At 39.7% G+C, this 23,377-nt stretch overlaps 1 protein-coding gene and 1 long non-coding RNA gene across 3 annotated transcripts in view; one reads left to right on the forward strand and one right to left on the reverse strand.

Annotated features, from left to right (window-relative positions):
• LOC111648256 (uncharacterized) overlaps positions 1-23,377 on the forward strand; it is an 84,022-nt gene that overhangs the window by 53,469 nt on the left and 7,176 nt on the right. The window contains exon 4 of one of the 2 annotated variants that reach the window (XR_015436636.1): positions 10,572-11,938. The exons of the other annotated variant lie outside the window; for it this stretch is intronic. This is a non-coding gene — a long non-coding RNA (uncharacterized LOC111648256). Of the gene's footprint in view, positions 1-10,571; positions 11,939-23,377 lie in introns of those variants that run through there. 2 annotated transcript variants of the gene reach the window in all.
• LOC111648252 (E3 ubiquitin-protein ligase TRIM21-like) lies at positions 410-2,568 on the reverse strand. Its single transcript, XM_087171760.1, has 2 exons — positions 2,482-2,568; positions 410-2,340 (listed from the first exon to the last, which is right to left on the reverse strand). The coding sequence occupies exon 2, from the start codon at positions 2,336-2,338 to the stop codon at positions 716-718; it is 1,623 nt and encodes a 540-aa protein (XP_087027886.1). The 5' UTR covers positions 2,339-2,340; positions 2,482-2,568; the 3' UTR covers positions 410-715.

Consider the following 23,377-nt stretch of genomic DNA (forward strand, 5'->3'; position numbering starts at 1 on the left):
AAGTCTTTCCTAATCAGGCTGATATTCCACATTTGAATTAGCCTTGCACCTGCACATTTGGCTAATTTTAATTAGAGGACAGGGCATTATGTGCCAGTCAGGCTCCAGTGTTGTGGCTGATCAATTTAATAACTAACCTTTTAACTGAGCACATTCATTTGTGGAGAAAACGGTTATTATCCAGAGCCACATTAGAAGAGCTGAATAATAAGAGTCTTTTAGGACCATCCATCACAGCATTATGAAAAAGTCCTGATATGTGGCACTGAGAGCAGCACAAAACAAATGGTATGAATCATTTGTAAATTCTATTTGACCTGCTTGTATAAATATTTCTGGTATTTGTGAGCCCATGGTGGTGCACAGGAGCAGCTTTAAAGTATCAAAGTTAATGGTCAGCTCATAAAGATTTCTTTTTGTAACCCAGGGAGATGCATGGCTATGTCAGTGTCTGCCAGAGGTGTGTGTGTCTGTCTGTCTGTCTGTCTGTCTGTCTGTCCGTCAGTCCGTGTGTATAGTGAATGTCCTGATGGCTGCATGCGGACTCTGTTGGTGATCTACTGCTGTCTGTGTGACAGGTGACACTGACACTGATGGATGGGACAACCAGAATGACACTGGAGTTTCACAGATAAAAACATGTCAAAATTCTACTATTGTGATCTTTCTCCCTTTCTCTTTCTCTTTCACAAACCCAGAAAAAAAAAAAAAAAACTCAGCTTTTGTGTTTGACGGGAGTAATGATCAAGGGGGCTGAATTCTTGCCCTCGTCATTATCACAGGGGCTGAAGAAAGGAAAGAGCTTCTCGGTGAAGTTACATTCGGTGAAGGAGAAGATGTTAGCCCTGGCATCCACATCATAGAAGGAAACTTGGCCCTTTTCATAATCAACAAACACCCCAACCTTTTGAGGCATCTTCCTCTCAGGGAGGGTAATGGCAGGGCCTGCATTGGCTGTAAACTCATTTCCCTTCCTCAGCCAAATGGTCCAGTAGCCATTCTTGGGGCTAAGTCGAATATCTCCCTTTCTGTTGATGGACTGGTTTGCAACCCCTAAATCCCATTGTGGTTTGTCTTTAACCTGGACCTCATAGTAGAATTTTCCTGAGGAGAAACCCTCCTTTGCCAAGACATTAAGGACATGGTCAAACCTCTCCTGTTTGTTCGGGACATTCCTCTTTCTGTTTCCATGTGTGACTTGTTTCCCATCTGCAGAAACAGTGAGCTGGGGGTTTGCAGTGTCAGGATCCAGAGTTACATCTACAGCATGCCGCTGCTTTTCTTTCAAGTCGGGATCACACAGCATACTTATTTCTCTCATGACTGTTGTCTGCAGCTTGGCCAGGGCTCTCTGTTCTACAAACTCGTCACTGGTAAGAGTCACATTAGACCAGTCCTTCACCTGGGGCTCAGAGATGGTAAGAGAGAGGAGATTCTCGAGGAATTTGAGGGGGTCGTTGGCAAGTGAGACCTGATTAAGCTCCACGTTTTTTTGATTTATTTGCATAATTTCTTCCCCCAGTTCTTTAATGAATCCTTCTGCCTCTGTTCCAGCTTTTTTCTGCTTCATCTCAATTACCTCAGTCAGCTCAGCATGGCTTCTCTTAATGTAGGAAACCAGAGCAGTCATCACATGCAAGCTGCATGACAGTGCCTTTGCTGCATTATTTCTACTAGCCTCCATTGAGTTTTGAATCTCTTGAATTTTCTGCTGACGCTCCTGGATCATTTTATCTGTGTGTGTCTTTTCGTTCCCCAGCAGGACTCTTCTCATTTGAGCCTCCTCCTCTAGAGGCACTATCATATGGGTTTTATGGTCACTTTTGCAGACCTCACACACAAACTCATGATCCACCCTGCAAAACAGGTCCAAAGGCTCGTCATGCATCTTACATATCCTGCTCTCCAGGTTTTCGACTGGGTTGATCAACTTGTGCTTCTTCAGGGTTGGAACTTTCTGATGAGGCTCCAGATGTTTTTCACAGAAAGACATGAAACACACTAAGCAGGACTTCACTGCGGCTTTTGCCTCTGTACACATACTACAGAGTACATTCCCATTTCCTGCTTGTTCGAAGGTACCGGAAGTTTCTCCAACTCTGTTTTTTAACTGTTCAGCCATCTCCTGAATGACAGTGTTAACCCGAAGCATTGGTTTTATGTGGAACTCCTCTTTACACAGTGGACATGGGAATATAGCTCTAGTGTCCCAGTAGTTTGTGATACACTCAGAACAGAAGGTGTGCCCACAGGGAATCGACACTGGTTTAGTAAACACACTCAGGCAGATGGAACAAACAAAGTTTTCTTCAGCTATTAGACTACTGGAACAAGCCATAACTAGAAAGTATAAGGACAAATAAAGAAAAAGTTAAAGCAGCATAATTTGAGTCTAGATAAGAAGTTGTCAGTCATAAATTATGGACATACACTAGTTTACACAAAAGACAGGACTGTAAATTTGACAAAATGCAACTTTACCTGTTGTATGAGGCTTTTCTTAACCTTTGAGACTTGTAAAAGAAATAAAAAGCATGCGTCTCTACTCCTCGTCTTTTAGTTTCTCTTTCAGTAGTGAGGTCAGAGTGCAAGTTCCCTCCCATTTCCTTTTATAAATGCAGCAAGTTAACCCATTACATGCTCAGTTATCTAGTGACCCACATTTAGCATTTAGAGAGATTTTTCTTTCTTTCCAGAGCCATCATAGCTTAGAAACATAGGATGTGACCCCAAATCAAATCAAATCTCACATCAAAATGTATACAGCTGTATGAGCAGCAAGTTCCTTTCAGTGTGTATTACTCATTTTATTCTTTGCTTGTTGATACATCTACAGTGTTAGTTCTTCAGAAATCTTTTTCATGTACAGTATTGAGCACAAATTAAATGAAAGTTCTGAGATGGTACAACATGCTGCACACATGTATGTGCATTTGCATTATATGAGATTGCTTGTGGTGATATTTGCATAATAAACTGTAAATACACTCATCCTGTGCTTTCTCCTCTGAGGAAACAAGTCTTTGAAAGCAACAGCTCCTCTGCATCCTTGGAGGCTATTGTCAGAGCTGAAAGAATCTGTGTTTGTGTGTAGGTTCCTATGCGTGTGCATATGAAAAAAGGGCTGATGTTTGATAAATTGGAAAAAAAAGATGCGAGTGATACAATGCGCTTAACCTTTCAAAGACACAAATTAATTAACCTCCATATGGTGTGGTACGTCACTTAAAGTGGATATGTTTGTGTGTGAATATGTGGGTGTATGCTGTATGCATCATACCTCAGTATTTGTGTGCTCCATTATTCAACAGTTGTGTATTTGCTGTAGTCTTCCTGTGTGAATGTGAATAGCTGGTGCAGCCTCAGTAGCCATTTATGAATCCAGTGACTGATGATATCAAGACGTACTGTAAAGGGAATGGGACTATTTTATCAGTATTATGAATTATGTATGTATATATATATATGTGTGTGTATACACACATACCCACAGTATATATATACAGTTTATGTGTTGAGAGAAAAAACGCACCCCAATATAATGTTTTCATCTGAAAATGACAGACCACCTCTGATCAGAGCTCTCTTGAGCCACGTCTTATTCAAGCATCACCTCGATGCTGTGCCTACCATAAAACATTCAAACGACATTTGGATCAGACGGGGATTGCCTTTGATCCAGATCTGTGTGGAGCTCCAGGACCCAAGCCCTTCTTCTTTGCAGGATGATAGGTTCATCGAATGATGAGAGGGAGTCAGGGCTTTTCTCGTCTCTCTTTTTTTTTCTTCTCACCCTTTCCATCTCTCAACCACCAGTGCCCCCCCCCTTCACCCCTGTTCTTTGACCCTTTGGGCTCTCACTGGCTGCTCTTCTCTCCTCTCACCTTGAATACATGAATAAGATAATGAAGGAGTTCAAAGTGCTGAAGGACAGACCTACCTCTACTAGAAGTGAATGCCTCCTGGTTGGTGTCTGCTCAGTTTTAAACTGAGTGTAAGTCTACAGTAAAGCCAGGTCTGTGCAGCACATTCTGTGGGCCAAGTGTTAAACTGTGGTACTCTGAATGGTGGATTACAGGTTACATTGAGTAATAAGAGAATATCACTATTAACAAAACACAATTATATTATATTATTTTAAGATGCATGGCCAAATGCATGTGGACACCACTTTCCACATGCTGAGCTTCTAATCCCTTGAATTTAGGGAGATTGTAAAGAGTAAAGTAAAGAGTTATTAATCCCTCTAATCAGTCGTCTTCTCCATACTAGTTGTGAAGTGATACCTTTTGTAGAGCAACTGAGCAGTAAAAGATTGGACAAAATGACCTTGTGCAAAAATGTGGTATTTAAGTTCTGACAGTCGTGTGTAGGTTTATCTCTGTTTGTTTGTTCCGTCAACAAACTTACATGCAGCTGCCAGGAGGACGTATCATGATATTAGCTTCAGAATGTGTTTTTGCACAGAACAACTGTAGCTTTTGTCTCCCATTTGTTACAGTGCAGTCGTTCAAAATGGTGCAGCTACCTGGCCTTGGTATACACTGGCTATTAGTCTTTGTATTAGGATTTTAAAAAAAGTATCTGAGGCTATCTTTTAAAGGAGCTGTTTGTAAATTTTGCTATTGCTACATAGCCAACATTAGCATTAACAGCTGTTTACTTATCACTCAAGAGGAAATGTTGTTAGTTCAGCATCAAACTTCATTCTTTTACTCACCAAGACCTGTCTCCAGCGGTGGAAAGCAACACCAAACCACAAAAAACAGGCAAACTCTTGTTTTGCCTCTATTTCTATCACTAGCCTCGGTGTGGCCGAACTCATTACTTTCCTATACCGAGTAACTATACGAGTAAGAAGCTCTGTTCAGAGGGCGTATTATAACCTCTGGTCTTGTACATGCAATGATGGCTGAAGCTCTTGGCCATCACCACCACCTACTCTACACAAGAAACCAGATTCAGCGACAGAGAAAACTTACAAATAGCCCTTTTTTAATGCTACATCATACTCATCATGCTGTAGATACGAGTGTGCTTCTATGGCAACAAATTGAAGGAAGACCTTTCCTGTGTCAACACGGGAATGTCCCCACACACAAAGCAAAGTGCATAAAGAAATGGTTTTCAGAGAACTTGACCAGCCTGCAAAAGGCCCTGACCTGCTGAATGGTCTGGTTGGACACTCAGTTGAATAGCTTTTACGCTGGCTCAGTATTACAAGTTGTAAATCATAATGTGTTTCAGTATTGGCAATAGAGCTGTCTCTTGAGATCTGAACTAACATTCAAATGTGGGGGAAAATTTGGAACATATGACCTGTGTGAATTGACAATGTAATAGTGCAACAGGCTGTGTCGTACACTCCAGCAGGGGGTGTTCATAAACTGTGGGGAGCAGTGCCCTTTTGTATTCTCCAAGTGAGCATGTTGTTCTCCTCAATAACAAAAAACAGAGGAAAGAAGTGAAACGTTCTGAACTGATAATCGTGACTCTTTTGGATAGATGGAAAACCTGTGAATAAAGGTAAAGCTTTTTGCTGCCTATTAAAACTTGAACTTCCTCACAGTAACATTAATACAACAACAAATTTCAAGTGAGGATTGAGCGATTTGGGTTTCATTGAAATTAATTCAAGTAAATTACATGTTCTAATTCTTTCAAAGCTGAATTCTTGAAAAAGTGGCAGGCAGGCACCAATGATGTACTTTAAAAAAAACTCATCATAAAACCACTCACTATAAAATAATACTATTTTGAATCTAACAGACGTCATTTAGGAAGGCAGATATATAACCTGCCACATTTTGTCTGTGGGCTCTATGTATGGTAGCCTTGCTCTACCGTGTTGTGGGGAAAAAAAGAGGAGACTCCAGTCACCTCCATCACTCTAGTTTGTTTACTACTTGGTCAGAGCAGAGGGTTGTGTTATTTTCAACCCTCAGACACAACAGTTCTGGAGGGAAGATAAATAATTAGTCATGAGATGAGTTTCTCCCTTCATCCATCAGCCTGGGGAACATGGCTGCCATAGGAGAACTGACGCCAAATGAGAGCCCTCTCCCTCCAGTGTTTGTGCTCCCCAGACACTCAGCTTTAGATTCCCCTCCTCGATGGGTTGACTTTGAAACGCTCAAAAGCTTGCAAGGACAACTCCATCTTAATCAGAGGGTTTGCAGTTTTTTTTCACGGCTCTTGTTAAAAGCAGGGCTTTTAGCATTGGAAAGAGGGAGCAGAGATACTACTTTACTTTTTAATCAAAATTAGCTAGCAAAGTAGACGCACTGGAACCTGAGTTGCAAGTCAATTCAAAGTACATTTTGTTTGAGGTAATCCATGCTATTAAATTCTCCGGCTGTAACATGAAATCTTTTATCCACCTATAACATTTCTCATCTTCTATTGTAATCTGGCAGTGTGGCGGAAGATTATGCAGGTTTTGTGAAGTCATATGAGGAGGAATGGATAAACGTGCGACACTAGCAGCTGAGAAGTTATTTGAAGTTCATTAAGTGAAGAAAATAAACACTGAATTTGCACCTGATTGTTCCCCATAGGAACCGACTGTTGGTAGAGGTATATTTGGTGTCTGGGGAATATTTTAAAAATGTAAAAGTGTGAGGAAACTCTTTGTCAATGTATCGGTGCTACTCTGCTGCATTGAAGTCAAACTGGACATTTTCTTGATCCCTGAGTGTTGCATGGAGATTTAAAGGATCAGAAAGCTTATTTCCAAATGTAAAGGCTGTTGAGCTATTTTATCTACACTCTTATTCATTAGGCGCGTGGTGACTGTCGGACTTACACCACTATGGCCTCCAAACACCGGAGGAATTAGTTTCTGTGATAAGCTGTTTCATCTGTTGAATTATTCATTTGTGCTGTTTGCGAGTCTCAGTGCGAATGATTGAAGACTCAAAGAGGTGAAATATTTTTCATGTGACAGAAATGTTTCCATCATTTTTGTTAAATTGTCGGACATTAGTTATTTTCCTTGCATGAGTACAAACTCATACTTATGTGAATGTGAATTCTGTGATGGTAGCACTTGTTGAACTCTAACTGAAACTGTAGGGGACACTGCTCCTGGACTGCGCAGAGGTATAGGAAACTAACAAAAGCGGTTTTATGCGAGGGATGCTGCAAAGATCTGTTTACAAGATTTTATTCAGGCAGCAAAACAATGTGAAATTTAGAGTCTTTGAGTTTTCTTTATTAAATTAAACTCTGTATTTGATACTATTTATGGTCTGCTCTGCAAGAGCCATTTAATGTATTTAAATTAAGTAAGTACCTCTATATTTATATGTTTTCATCATCATTCCAATGCCGGATTTAAATGTCCTTCAAAGACTCGAGAGATTCACAGAAATCAAAAAGCATTCAAAATGTGCTGGCTTTTATTGTGAAATGGTCACAGGAAACAACCATGTATTTGTCACAGAGGTTAGCATTGACAGCAACATGTGGCTAGAAAAAAATGACACTGTCATTTTTAACATTTTCAGTCAGTAAATCACTTTTAAGGAGTAATTGACCAAGAAAAGCAGCTACAGTGAGATGTGAGATAAAGAGGCGCAGGTGACAGACTGCGCAACACCAACTCCTCGGCATGGTAATAAGCTCCTTTTACCACGTCCTGCTGATGTGTGAAAAAACTACCAGGAAATCAGTTTGCAATTATTATAACTTATTATAACCCACTTGAGTTTTCATTGGTTGCTTCATGAAGAGATACACCAGTTGTATTTTTAAGCTGCTCAGACAGTCTTTGCTGTCGTATTAAACAGCGCGTTTTGTAACCACAGGTGCAGCCAAATCAAACAACACTGAAACATGAAGGATTATAACTTTAAGTACAAGATGGAAACGTTTTTGACATGAAAAAAAGAAAGACTGGTGATGCTCAACAAGCATACAAGCAGAATCAAAGTAAAGATAATGTAACAATGTCTGAGCGTGTTTTTCGGCACAGCAGTAATTATGTGGATGAAAGGAAATCTGTGGTTTGTATTTGGAGAATGTTATTTGATTGAAATAACATCCCACTTATTCACTGTGTTATTCATTTTTAATATAATATTAATATTTCCATATATAGTTTTTATTTACTTGCATCTTTTTTGTACTTCCATAGATGAGTAGGACAAAAATGTTTGGGAATGGATTGGTTCAGTTTAGATGTCTTGAACAAAAAAAAATGATAATCATTAGTTGGTAATCAAAATGGTAACACAACATCCTCCTTAAATCTGTTATTTGAGCTATAGATATTGTTCCTCCAAGCCTTTAGTCTCACTCTTCACTGTTCTTTGCATTTTACAACATTTTACTCATTTCGTAAGACCAGGATAAAAGTTTGATTTTCAGTGTTCCAGTAGAGACTGTGGTTAAATAGACTGTAGCAGTTTCGATTTCACAGACTGATTGTTGGTTTTTGTTCCTCTGTCTCATTCTCACTCTTCCTTTTTCCAACATCAACTACTTGATCTTCCATATCCGAAGCGACGCTCCTCTCTTTTGCAGCACCCGCCTCTGAAACCCTCTCTTTCTTTCCGTCCATACGTTTCTTCCTCCTCTTCTTTTTTTTCCCCAGTCACTCTCTACAACTTCAGCCACATTTAATGACTCAGAGCTGCAGCCTTTCCTTGGCTGTCACAAAGGGGCTTTTAACAAGGTCCTGCACTCCTTTTGCTCTTTCCTCCTCTTTTTACCATGCAGCCGCCACTTTTCCCCTCTGTCCAACTGTAATTTAGCCTTTTGCTGATGGTGTGTCCAGGTGCCTGACAAAACTAGAGGGAGAGATGGGAAGTAGTTAGAGGCTATTAGTCTTTTAAGGCCTTAGTAAAGACAGATGGCCAAGAATTGGCTTGACTTATAGCCATGTATTGAATGAGTATTTTATATTTCAGTTAATGGCTACATTTAAAAAGAGTTTATGGTCTCTCAAATATTAGTCACTTAATCTTTTAGTCCACCGAAAGAAGATTCATTGTCAACAATTTTGATAAACAATCGTTTCAGTCATTTCTCAAGTGAAAATGCTAAATATTTATTTTTATTTTATAGATTTGTTATAGATTTGTTGATTTCCTTCATTTTTTATGATAAGATACAGAATCTCTTTGGACCTCTTTGGACTGTTGTTTAAATGCAGCATCACATTTGAAAATAACAATTTGCTTTCTGGGAAGCTACGTCCTGTTATTTTATACATCAAACAATTCATTGATTCAGTGAGATACTAATCAGCAGATTGATTGATAGTAAAAAGCATCATCTTTACAGATGAATAGAGTGATTAAATGTTGTATATAACTAAAGTGTATCTCAGCTAATAGAGGAGGGAATGTGTGCATGTGTGTTTATAGATGAATGGAGATCTGATATCCTTGGGCTTATATTTGTATTCATAACGAACAAGGAAATTAAAGCCAACTAAAGCACCTCAGGCCCCCTGCATTTCAATTATAGACAGTATAAAAGAGCTATTGATCCATAGCGGAGGAGACACACAGAGAGGCAGAGGGATTTTTAAATACTCATCAGTCGTCACACTCCTATAAGGTTTGGTAAATCTATTCTGTAATTGATTTCTTAGGAGGAGGCAAAAGCCAGTGAGCTTCAGCCTGCAAAGTGAAACAGTTGAAAGTAATGGTGTGCTAGTCTGAACTACATTCCCCTGCGAATCTCTCTGCACTGTTTTCTTAGTAATCTATATCGTCCTTCAGTGTTCTCCTGAAGCCCCGGTGGTTTCTGGTGTTCCATCATCTTTAAGCTATAGTAAAGAGCAGGGATGGGTGGCTGCTCAGGTTCATTCAGCGTTCCACCTGACCATGATAGATGTGAGAAAAGCTCAGTTCACACCTAAATCACAGAGCTTCCCCATCCCACCACAACACACCTCACCCCTTCCCATCACCCCCAACTCCTCTCTCAATTGGTTTAGCAGTGGGATCCAATGTGTTCAGCCAGCCATGCACTGCAGAAGCTCTAGAGGTCAAACAGGCATCTCCCAGATGTCCAGTAAGACCGTCTAGTTCCATGGATAGATTACTACAGGGGCCTACCAAGCACAGGCTCAGGGGCCCAGAGGATAGCAGTGGGGGTCAGAGTCTCTTTTTGAAGGCACTGTTGACATTTCTTGTCAAATAACTAAAAAGACAAACATAACAACTACAAAGAGATGCGAAAAGACTCCAAATAGACGCAAAATGGCCCAAAAGAGACATAAATTGTTAAGAAAGGGAATGCAACACAACTCATTTGGAGACACAAAACTACTACAAAAACAACCCACAACAAATACAAAGAGACACAAAATGTCCACAGAGATGCAAAATGACTAAAAAGACAAGCAAAATAACCACAAAGAGACACAAAACAACTACAAGGAGATGCAAAATAACCACAAAAAGAAACAGAATGATCCTGGGACCCCGCTTCGAGTCTATAAGAGTGGAGGACCTTTTCCATGTCTGTGTCCAGGGTCTCCCTGTCTCATGATGCATCCATGTCTAGCTCCTTCCCTCATTGTTTCTTTCTTTTGTCTCTGTTTTCTTTTTGTATAGTATCTTCCCTCTGTGCCATCTGTGTCCCCTCAGTGTCTCCTGTAACACCACAGACGGTCTTTGTGAGAGATGGGAGAGATCACAGAGGATTTCTGTCTATCTGACCCTGGCTCGCCCTTCATCTTCCTCTCACAGCTTGATCCATCACACACAAGTGCGTTTTATTGTTGTTTGGCAGCCGGCTCTTGGCCCATGGCTCTACTTGTCTCTCTCCGCCCCTCTCATTATTACAGTGAGCCTTCCTCTGTTGGGAATAAGCCAGCATATTTGCATTTCCTCTGTACTGTGTTTTTTTTTTTTTTTGTGGTATGTAAAACCACTCTCAAGCTCAAAGCCCAGATTCTTTCAGATATTGTTATACAGGAGCTCTGTGATCAGGTAAAGGTCATTCATAAAGAATCCTTTACCGACTCTCTTGAAATATTTATCATCAGCTCTTAAATGGCTTCCATCAAACAAGAAGAAAATTGCAGTACCTTAAAGAGGCAGTATGTTGTTTCACAAGTAAGGATAGGAATTGATAAGATTTTATTGATACCGTTCAATTCCCGATCAAATTTCTATGTGCAAAAAAAGGAGGCATACACAGGTTCTCGCTACACCAGACTGGCTACACAATGTAAACACAAGCCTATAGGCTGTGACTGCTTCTTTATTACTGATTTTATCAGCTTCAGGCTCATGCTCTACCAGATTTCCTTTTAGAAATTTTTTAATAAAGAATACTATTTATACTATGGCTTGGCTGACCAGTGGTGGATTTTATATCCTTAGAGATGTGCATCCATTTTCAAAATTTAATCAATATCCAAGTAACTTTTGCCAGACCTCGAAGTCACAAACAGCCCTGGAAGGGGCTGGTAAGACACAGACCAAGAAATACATCAACAGACAGACCAGAGAGAGATGCACTGCAAGCTAGCACCTTAACGTTAGCCTACTGTTATTTGCTGACATCAATGTTGGAGGAGGGAACAAGTTTACCTTATTTCTTTTCGTGACCAAAAGGATAGTTCCAAACACTGACACACACTTTCACATGAGCGGGATTCTGGGACCTTGCGTAGTGAGTGTTTTGGCCCATCCAGCTCTGAAAAATATGCAGGCATCCATAAAAGGAATCGATAAGCTTGGACATATGCAAGTCCGATAGTTTGCACAATTTGGAGGCGGTTCTCAACTGGATCAGGTTTTCGATTCCCAGCCCTATTCACAAGTATGCTGGATTTAATTCAAAGACGCTGTTGCCTGCCTGCTTACTTTGGCTGCCTCTGCCACCATATCCATCTCTCCTTGACTCCTTAGAGCAACAAATATCCGTTGTGTTGAGAAAATGTAATCATCTGCTTGACAATGTGAAAGAATGAAATTCCTCCAACATAAAAAGTGCACCATCTCATCCTCTTCACTCTCTCTCATGCTCTCTCTGATCTTTTCCCACACAAGTGACAACTTTATTTTATTTTTTTGACAGACTTTCTTATGTTGCTGCTATACTGAACACAAAGGCCGCATTTCATAACTTGTTTTTCTACAGTGTTTTGATTGTTTTAGAGATAAAACAAGATGAACGTACAGTATTTAAAACAGGTTGTACTGATATAATGGCACATTAAACAGAGTTATGCGGTACTGTTATCTCAGGTAGTCCCTATCTACAAAATGTGAGTTTATTAATTTAGTAGCAATTAATCTTGCGGAAACAATGAGACATTTTTATTTTGCCTGGATCCCAAGACATTTTGATTAAACCCCTCAATAACAAGAGTTGTAATCAGAATCAATTACCTTGTCCTGCATACAGTTGATAGATAATGGTCAAAGTGTGCAGTCACCTCTTTGGCAAATCTCTCAGGCGACTTGGCAGTGACAAGAAGTGTTGTCTCTTTGAAGTGTCAGTTCATATATATTATGAGGGCCGCAGGGTATTGTAGCGTAGCGATGTTTGTATCAACACAGCAGACACTTTGTTAACAGGCTTTTAACATTCCCCTGCTACAGCTTATGGGTTTCCTTTCCCCTCAGGTCTTTGTATAATAAGGAGAGGTTGTTCATTTAATCTGAACTCACTACAGCAAATGATTAGACGGTTAACTCTTAAGGGCTGGTGTGCGGGTACAGTATTGACTGGGGCTCAGTAGGCAATCATCAAAATCATAGTTACAGTCGATCTGTTTTCAGTATATACATTCTTCGTGTACGTAGTCTGTGCGATGATCGTGCGCTTAGTATGGGGTTCCTTATCACATAAATTGGATGAGGGTAACATGTTAGGGGAGTACTTACTAGAATACAGATGTAGCCCGGTCGCAGTTCTGCCACAAAGTGAGATCTAAGAGTTAAGAGTAAGTAACTCATCCATTCACTTATCTTTTTGATAAAGTAACTGAACAGAGAGATACTGTAAAGCAACTTTATAATGCATTTACTCAAATAGCTTTTTTTGTGTGTATTTTTGTTGATTTTATCTGTTATCTTTCTCAATTACTGACCTGAATGATAAAACAGTGCAAACAGATTTTACTCCTTTTCTCAGACTTTAAATTTCAGACACAATTTTTCTCTGCTATAGTCAGTCAGGCAGCCACAATAAGCAAGGTGCAGCGGCTATTTGCATGATTTTTCATTCATTCCTAGTCAGGAATGTCCTAAAATACATATTCATGAACCCAGACACCCAATTTTCAGTGCTGCTGCTACTTCCCTTTTATCTGAATAAAAGTAAGTAAAAATGCTGCTTGATTGTTAAGTGCCTAAAAATGGCCACATACCATAGATGACAGTAATAGAAAGCAGTTTCTCTCCCTCTGCTCACTTTCCTTTAAATCCTGTGATACTCTTGGCCCTCATCTCTTCATCTCTCCATCAATGTCTTCCCCCTGTTGTCACTGCCACGCAGCTTTCAGTCAGAGCTGCAGTCAACCATCCCACCAGTAGAAGAAAGGTCAACCATTAAAACAATAACAATGACCTTGATTCTGACAAGTTTAATAGATAAAGCAGCTGACCATACCTACATGGCTACATGACTCATACTTCTGCTCATGGAGTGTCCAGGTGGTATATCAGCCGGATGATGATGGACTGGTGAGATAGATGGACTGGTGCTCTCTGATGGACCATTTGGAAGTTACGCCGATGTTTTATTATTTTCCTTTCTTTTTTCATTGTGTAGAAGCTTCTGTGTAGAGCATCAGGTCAGGCTGTCGAGTTTCTCCATCAAGTTTGATGACACGTGACAGTCCGTGACATGCCTGTCTCTGCTGATGAACACTTGTGTGTGACCATGTGTGCCGCTGTTGCCTTCAGGGACCATAAAGTGCTGCTCACTCTCGTCTGTCCAACCTTGGTTTATCAATGTAGCGTGCAAGAGAGATGGAAACCTTGGGCAGCTGCTCTAACACTATCTTTGTGGTTTAAAGGGAAATCTGGCAATTAGCAATCCTGTGCCTTAATATAGTAGAAACAGAACATGACTCACAAGGCTGGGCATGGCTGCCATGGGAGTTCTGGATCAAGTGGCAGGACTGTTGGGAATTAAAGGGTGTTGTGTTTGCATGTCTGATTTGAAACGGATGACCCGGGGGACAGCATGCAGCTTGTTTTTTTTTTAGGAATCTCTGTAAGCTGAAAGTCCAGCTGAAATCACACTTCAGTTGGTAGTCCTTTTTTGCAGTCCACAATAATGTCAACATGTTTTAGATTGATTATAAATTGTTTTTATTATTATTTTTGTCATTATTCAAGAAAATATATCAAAAATGCTCCTCTTCCTCTGAACATTTAAAGGGGCTTTATGTAAGTTCTGAACGTGGTTTCTTCCCTGGAGCGATTGATGGTGATTGTTGCTTGACAAGAGCTTTGGTCTTTGTTTTGTTTACAATACAAAAGGTTATAGTAAGCCCTCTGAGCAGCGCTATGACTTCAGGGCGGATTGGAGGCTGGAAGTGAGTGAATCGCTATTCAAGGCTAGCTGGTTAGCGTGATAGAGGCAAGAGTAAACATTTGCGTTGGTTTCCACCACTGGAGACAGGTTGTGGCAGCTGTGTAGCAGTAGCAAAACAAATAACTGCTGTTTAATGTGCTGATGCTGGGCATCTAATTAGCTATCTTAGCAGTGCACTTTTCCCCTGGTGAATGTCTGTTTGGTCAGTCGTTCAACAAGGTAAGGTGAAGGACAGGATATGTTCATGTTTGTAAGTTAAACAAGAAAGAAACTTCAGCTGCAAGCTAATGTGGTTGTGGTTTGAAGTTTGTGGCTTTTGTCAAAGGACAAATGATTTCAGAGCAGATATATAGACTTTAAACCAAAATCCAAATCAACAAGCAGATCATTTCATTTCTTCCAAAACCTCTTCACATTCACTGAGGCAAACGAAATTTTCTGAAAACCCACTCTAATCTGTGTTAAACACAACAAAACAATAATTTGTGCTGTTAAATTGGGAGTTATCCTGTCTCTCTCTTTCACTTTCACACTAATAAATATAAAGATACACTAATTGTTTCCTATTTTGTAAAAAAAAAAAAATTGAATTCTCAAATATCAGGAAGAATCAGAGCAGTTCAAAAATATTGACTGCTTTTTTGAGGTTTACTGAAATAGCAGGACAGATTTGAACTTTTGAATGCAACGTACACCTGGAATCTCTCCAGTCATAATATCCCATCATCTGCAATTACCGTGGCAATAGATTCAGAGGTGTTTGGATGGAGAGGCATGGCAAGATAAGATCTCTGGTCGGTTCACATTAGCTGCTGACATTTTCTCATTTTCTGATGGAGATGTAAAATGTATGGATTTCCCTGGCTTCTTCTAATTGTTTGATTCCTGTTTCTGTGCTATAATTGGCTGGTAATAACAAAATGCTCTATTTGCTGAACAAGAAGAGTTAAATAATCTGAATGGAAAAAATGAAAGCCTCCTGAATGCCTCTTTTCAAGTTGTGAAAAGGCCTCGTAATAGCAAGAGACTTGCTGCAATACACCTTTACTTTTCCCGACATGTGGCTGCTTAAGTCCTCGGTCTCCATGTCATTATATTATGGTATATTGTGGCCCTTGGGGCATCAGGCTATTTCCCAGGGAATCATTCCTCTACTGTGACCTATTTTGAGTTTCTCCAGAGTGTTTTTTCCTCTAAACGTTAGCTTATTCTACCCTTTTCAGAGGCCTATTTATAGATTAAAAGATATTTTCACTGTAGAAAATAGCCCCAAGTTTTGAGTGTTTAGACTAAAACTTCTGCAGTTAGGCTCTCTCATGCCTTCTAACAGCTCCCATCTCTGTTATCTGTCTAACTGTAATCTATCTTGGTTAGACAAAGAAACTTTGCACCAAGGCTTACTTTGTGAAATCTGATTGGTTGCAGGAGATGACCGGATAATGAGTTAATTGGTCTTGTGAAAGAGCTGCGATTTCTTTCATTGGTAAATGGAATGGAGAGAAGCCATTAGATGGGAGACAGATCCATTACATCGCTACACCCTCTGCACTGCACAGTGCCTAATTGATGGAGGTGTCTGTAAAATGTATGGATATATCTTTCACATGCTTTGTGTGAGAGATAGAGATGCTACTAGACTACTCACTGAGGCCCCCACCTATCTTGTATATGTAGGAGCTCCTGGTATGCCAGCCCTTCTGTGGGGCTCCACTGGACTCTCAAATTGTACTGAATCAATAACTTAGGCAGGATCTCATTTCTCTTGTCTGTTTTTGTCTTTCCTCACAAACTCCTGGGAGCTGGAAAACCCGGAGACAGACACCGCATCTGTGGTGAATGGATCAAATAGACATTCAGTCTGTAGTGTTGCCATGTTTCCTTGTAAAGTTGCACTGTGAAACATGATGAACACCAAAGCTGAAGTAACTTTTCCCAAGGTCTTGCACATCCTTTCGACATCAGTCAGCATTGTTACCTTCAAGTTTGACAGCAGAAGATGGGGAATACTCCAAATGACTTCACTACTCCAAGGTATCTTACCATATCCACTGACACCTGATAAAAATGATTTATGTTGCTCTCACCTTTGATGAAGCAACATCACACCAAATTGAAGGAGGCTTTCCACAGAGAAATTTTCATGCAGAGTCTATTAAGAGTCTTCCTGGATACCTCAGTTATAATGAGAATAACTGCTGCATGTTTCATGCTCACAGTGTGATTCATGACAAAAAAATACTTACTTCACTTTTCCAGCTCTGTAGAGGTGACAGATTTACTGTCTTTCTAATGGACACTGAAGCAGAATTGCTGCTTGCTGACATCATGTCTTGAACCTTGTTCCTTTATCTGTAGGACAGTGTTTCCACTTACCAAGCTGCACTGCTGACAAAGGGTTGGGGTCACAAGACACACAGAAGTGAATCAGTGCACAAAAACCACAATTGATGTTTCTGCAAAAGTTCTGGACTGCACAGTTAAAACTCTTGCAAGATCATATCAGCAACCACTGAACCATAAATGTGCATGTACATTCATTACAGGATTTTCACCCTTGACAGAAAATGTGTTTCTTGCTGTTTTGCCCTGTTTCAACTCGGCTTTGTAGCCTCTTTCTCTATATATGTTGTCATTTGTGTGTACTCTGTTTTCATGCTCATACTTTATTGCCATACATCACTCAGCAAACACTGCAGGGAAGATGCCCTAATGTCAAGCATATGTGCAGGGAAACGAGTGTTGAATAACTGCTTGAAATTCAGACATTCAGCATTTGACAGTTGCTCATAAAAACACTTGATGGGTATGTGCTGGAGTCAAGAGATTGAGAGGAAACTGCAGCTGTGACAGTGAATTTCAGGCATTCTGTATTAGCTAAATGGTAAAATACATACTGTACATATTTAATTTATCAGGTATCTACAGTATATTGAAAATATTACAGTATTAGCCCACCAAATATTGTTTATGTTTTTGTTCTGTTTTATACCCATCATGAAATATTAGTTTCACATTTAGTCTGATAGCCTACATTTCTGTGTTAAGGTGCTATAAACATTTGTCCATGTTGCATCCCATCTATCACAAATCACATATACAGTGCAGTCACTGTGTTAAGATGGCAACATATTTTTTTGTTTATATCTATACTTAATCACTTGGGATTAGAAATGAAACTGGGGTTAAAGGAGCCATTTGTAGGTTTTGCTCTTACTACATAGCTAACGTTAGCATTGACAGCTGTTTACTTACCAGTCTAGAAGGAACGTTGTGTTCATTATCAAACTTCATTCCAGTGGTAGAAAACAAGTCTCTCGTTTTGCTTCTATTTCTATCCTTTCTTGTCTTCTACTCAAATTCGCATGCTAACCAGCTAGTCCTGGCCCAGTCAGATTGTCTCATCACTTTCAGGTACCGTGTCACTGTAGCGTCAAGTCTGCCCTGAAGAGGTAGCACTGCTCAGAGGGTAAATGCAACGATGGCTTAAGCTCTTGGTAAAACTGGTAAGTAAACAGCTGTTAATGCTAACGCTTGCTATATAGCAATAGCAAAACATACAAATAGCTCCATAATAGTGCCATCTCTCAGCTTTAATTCAAAGCAGCTTGTATGCACCCTGATGGGGTGCAAGTGATAATTGCACTATTGGCTACTCAAATATCTAACTAACTTGCCATGTTAAGCGTGTTTGAGTATCTTGAAAAGCGATAAATAAATAAATTGTATTATTATTATTATTAGAATTTGGGCAGGTGTGTTTGGTTTTAGGTATTAAGCTGTGAAATTTGGTGTTGTGGTCTCTAAACATGAAGAGTCGAAGCAAATGTAGCAGCCCATCAGGCTGAGAGATCAGAATTAATCAGAGTCTCGCCTGAAACATTACGTGCTTCAAAGTCAAAAGGTTTTTTGAATTTTGAGAAGCAAGAATACAGGTTTCTCAAGACCAGTCACATGACCTTGACCCAATCAGGCTGGTTTTCAGTAGCTGACGATCACTCTGAAGGAAAAAAACTCCCTGCTGGTGTCTGGGTTGTAGACTCAGGCCAGTTATTGAATTGGATTTGCTTTGTTATTAAATGTTTTTAAATATGACAGCATAGAAAGGTCCAGTGCACACCGTAATGTCTACATCGTTTATTAGTTCAGTCCTAGTCCCAGCTAATTAGATGCCCAGACCATAGTTCTCATAGTGATCAATGTGTTTCACAATGGGGCCTCTAGGTTTGCTATTCCCATCATCACCAACAGGTCGTCTCAATATGTTCTAAATACCATTCACTTACTGTACTTTCACATTAGATAAGCATACAACAGCAAAAGTAAAAAAATACACGGTTCAAAAACACGTTCATCTCAGCAGAACATATGATCGTCTTTGCATCTGATCATGACAGCATGGGGAATGGAGCCAGATGATAAATAGGCTACTGTGCCTCAACTCTCCCTATACAAGGAGAAGAACAAATATGATAACTTTACATGAACGGATTTGATAAATTTGTGTTGTTTATAATGCCGCTGGAGTACAGAGTTAACACAACAAAACCTGCAGCAACCTCAGTTATGGCAACCATTCTTCAAGCCTCAGTGGTGTTTTACATTGTCTGATGAACTTTTTGTTCAACCATTACTTTCAGTTCCATGTACAAAGAAAATTGCAGCTACTTCAAATGTACTTCAGACATGTGGGTAACACAGTCCAAGAGATATTATTGGTAGATGGTAATTCAGTTAACAGTAGGAAAATCTAACCTTGCAAATAAAAATAAGTAAGCATGAACGTCATAGCACATATTTTGTATCTAACTCTCACATCTTTACACAACTAACATTGATTCACATATTTTAGTTAACAGTAGTAATGTCTATATCAAACGTCCATGTCATTTTCTGATGCAGATCTTTTGTGTATTCTCTACCCTTTTTATTATATTTCATATGATGACAAATCACTGATTTCATCTGGGGCATGCATGTGACCTTCCTATCACAGCTGATTTCTTGGTTGCATGAAATTACAAGATAATGTTGTGTCCTTTTCTCTCTACACAACACTTTCACAAATATTTGATAATAGTTACCTTGGGAATGTATTTTACATTTCTGATGTCTGCTGACCCAGTGACTTCAACCACATTCAGTATAAAAATTACTTTTGTGTTTGCTCCCCCTGTGAACCTCTTGTTTGATTGAACAGTTGAGTGGTTCTGATGAAACAGGCTCCCTTTTTTGCAGGGAAAACATTTTTGTAAGTTATTCACATGAAAAATAATTGAAAACCTCAACATTAATGATAGAGAAACAAACAGATTCCCATGCTCTTAATCTGTGAAATTAGGAAAACCAGTCTGCTGACATTCACATGCAACTCATCTGTGACAGGAAAACAAAATAGACATAAAACATATTTCTCAAAGGATAACTTTGAGAGGTAATTTCAAATGCATCAATAAAGGTCATTCTTTAGTTTGCCTCGGCAAATCTCCTCCGACTCAACTCCAACTGGTCCAAAGTGCAATGACGCTTTATAAAAAAACAAAACTTTGATCACACATTACACCAGCCTGCGTTTCTCTCCGTTGGGTGCCTGTCACTTGTCGGACCGATATTACATTTTTTACATTCCTCATATTCAAGGCAATGCATTGTCGGGTGTCTCAGTATTTTAAGACAGTGAAATGAGAAATGTAGGATATAGAAATGTAGAGATCTAATCTTGTGTCCCTGTGTTCATTGTTGAGTCACCTCTTGGTTTTGGTCACATACATTTTAAAAGAAGTAATTTCTCTATATTATTTATATTTTATAATCTTTGTATAATTTTGATGACTCATCTTGAATTTATACATAATTGTATTCGATCAAACAAGATCTGGAGCAATGAGCTAATCACAGCCATGACATGAACTCGTTTCTTGATCTAAAAGTTATGAACAAATACCTCCTGTAATAATAATCCCTCCATACATTTAGTTTCATTCAGAAATCACATTATAGAAGCTAAAAAGGCCACTTCATTGTTACCTTAAATGAGTTGTGTCCTCAGATCTCAGGGAGGAGGCTCAGGTCTTCAGCTTGTTCCAAAGTCAAGGCTGAAAACTAAAGCCGATCCTGCTGTTGTTGTTGCAGCTTTCTTTTCTTGATTTTATAACTTTATAACTTTGTTGGTCATACACTTATTTTTTATCTGTTTAATACATTTTCTGTCCCATCTGTCTTCTTCTGCCTCAAGAGCACTTCTGAAAAGTGCTACACAAACAAACTTTGCTTGTAAAGCTGTGTAGTTTAATTAAAGGTAATTTGGGGGATAGAGCGCAGAGAGAGATGCTGTAGTAGAGTACATCTGGAATTACCATAACTGATGAAGGCAGTTGGTGTTTAGTGATGAAGTAGTCTGACTGGTAGACATGACACTTTTGGCTTTCCCTGCAGCAGGTGTAGGACTGAAGGATTGTGCAAACAATTAGAGCAAACTGAGTTTACAGCTGAAGGCAATGCATCAATTCCTCATAAACTTACTTACCAACCTAAAAAAAAACTAGTGAGGCTACCAGCAACAATATCGCACACTTCAGAAAGCACTAATGATGCTCTCGCAGAAGTTTTGCAGTGCTGGGAGATGCACTGACCCATCAACATCACTGCGTGTGTGTGTGTGTGAGGGTGTATAAGTGTATGATTTCAGTGCATGTGCATAACACATTCCTCATGTACTTGCATGCATGTGTATTCGATCCTCTTAGAGACTTCCTGCTGTTTATTTTCAGACACAAGAGTGCGGGAGCCATAATTGCCAGACTTTAAAAGCACCGGCCTTTTCTGAATCAAATATCATGGGACTTTGAAGAGAGCATCTTCATGTCTTCAAAGGGAAACCAGCAAGGGAGAGAAAAAGACAGAGCTGAGACAAGGGAAACAAAGAGAGAGGGTATAGATAAATATCTCTGACCGTACGCCTTCATCACTGTGACCACTCCTCTCCCCAGACACCCACTTAGATGAAGAAGAGGACCTTCACTGGTCAATGTGGAGCCTTTTTTTTTAATCAATTTAGGTCATTATCTGACACATCAAAGTTCCGACATATGTTAAAATGAGGTGTAAGCAGCTTGAGTATCCTGATTGACTCTCTCCTCTATTAAATAGTCCCTAAAGCCAGCTGAAGACATGTTTGTAATGATGCCTGGGTTTCCTTTTTAACATTGAAATCAATGTGAATCCAGTGATCTGACAGAGGTAATGAGACACATAGCAAGTTGTTAGTCGTATATATTCCCTCAACTCCTAAACCCTTTTTGTATTTGAGTCTAGGAAAAGGCAGCAAAGGAGCCTTGAGAAGTCTGGGAATGCCCTTCTTTACATCCTTATTACTCAAGGAAGGATGGAAGAAGTTAAAAATGAAAGCACTGAAACATGACAGAGACTTGTCTTGTTCATGTTTTAACTTCTTTTCCCCAAGGATTTTACATGTGCAACTTTGACCAGTCTTTCCACCTGCTCCACTGTTATGGTATGTTTCCCAGAATCAACAGCCTATTCAGTCCTTTTGTCCTTTTGTTTTTCCCATTTGAAGAATTGCATGTGTCTGAGTGACAAGACGGCAGTGGAGTATTTTCTCTGTTGCACGTCACTGATGGATTGTTTTGACTGACAGCCCTCTGTGGCAGATTTTTTGACAGCTATTATTCTTTTGACTTTATCTTTATTGTGGCTGTTAAAAGTTTGTTTTGTCCCTTTCAGGCTTCTCTCTTTTTTGTGCCATGAGGGGCTTTCTTTGTTTGCTCAAATCCATTTTGTCTTCATGACTGACTGGCTGTTGAGCAGGAGGGCTGAACGTCATTGAATGCATCGTCCAGCACTCATCACACCGCTCTGATGAATCCTCAAGTCACATTCTGACTCACTGTATAATGGATGAGCTAGATGAATCACATGAGGGAACCTTTAAGCTGTCGTCTTTAATTAACTTATAACTTCACCTGATAAATCCACTTCACATTGCACAGTTTGGCTTTTGGAGCACATATAGTTCAGAATGTGTTATTTTATTCATCTAAAATGTAAGCCATACGCCCCACTGTCAGTCTGCCTCTGAATATTTCCCCCTGATTATGGAAACACAACAGGAACTTTTTCCAATTACTTTTTCTTGGGGAGGCCTTTCTAGTCATTGCTATAGTAATTACCAGTGTGCCTATCATTGTTCACCCAGTATCTTCTCATACTGAGCTGTGACATATTTAATAGATATAGTAAAAACAATTTTTATTGCTCTTCTGCAGGATTGGATTAGTATTTGATGTACCATATGCTTAGGGCCTGTTTTTGAGAGATGAGTTGAAGGAGTTTTTTATTGATTTTATAAATAAGTCCATTCTCACTTGTCCATCATCTTTTTTATCAGGAAAAATGAAAAGAAAACAAAGGAAGAACCCACCTGGGGGGTTCAATTCTAGTCAAACAAATCAAATCAGAGATAAAATAAGGGTGTGTGTGTGTGTGTGTGTGTGTGTGTGTGTGTGTGTGTGTGTGTGTGTGTGTGTGTGTGTTTATGCCGATGATTGATGGAGACGATAAGGTGTACTGTATCAAGTGATGTGTAACCAGTGACACCCATGTTTGTTTCCATGGTCCCTGTCACAGCTCTCATGATTTTGGCTGTGTTGCTTAGAAAAACACTAAAGCTCTCTCTCGTGCACACACACACACACACACACACACACACACACACACAGACACAGACACACGTCACAGCAAACATGCAGTCACTGCCAGAGACCAACACTGAGCCACCATGGCCAGTCAGCAGGAACAGCTCATAATCCCAGCTCATTCCAAGGGGAGCTGGAGGACAGGGGTG

This window comes from Seriola lalandi, unplaced genomic scaffold, assembly GCF_002814215.2.
Source record: "Seriola lalandi dorsalis isolate HSWRI2012SDOR001 ecotype SW California unplaced genomic scaffold, Sedor1 jcf7180002054972, whole genome shotgun sequence".
NCBI lineage: Eukaryota > Metazoa > Chordata > Actinopteri > Carangiformes > Carangidae > Seriola > Seriola lalandi.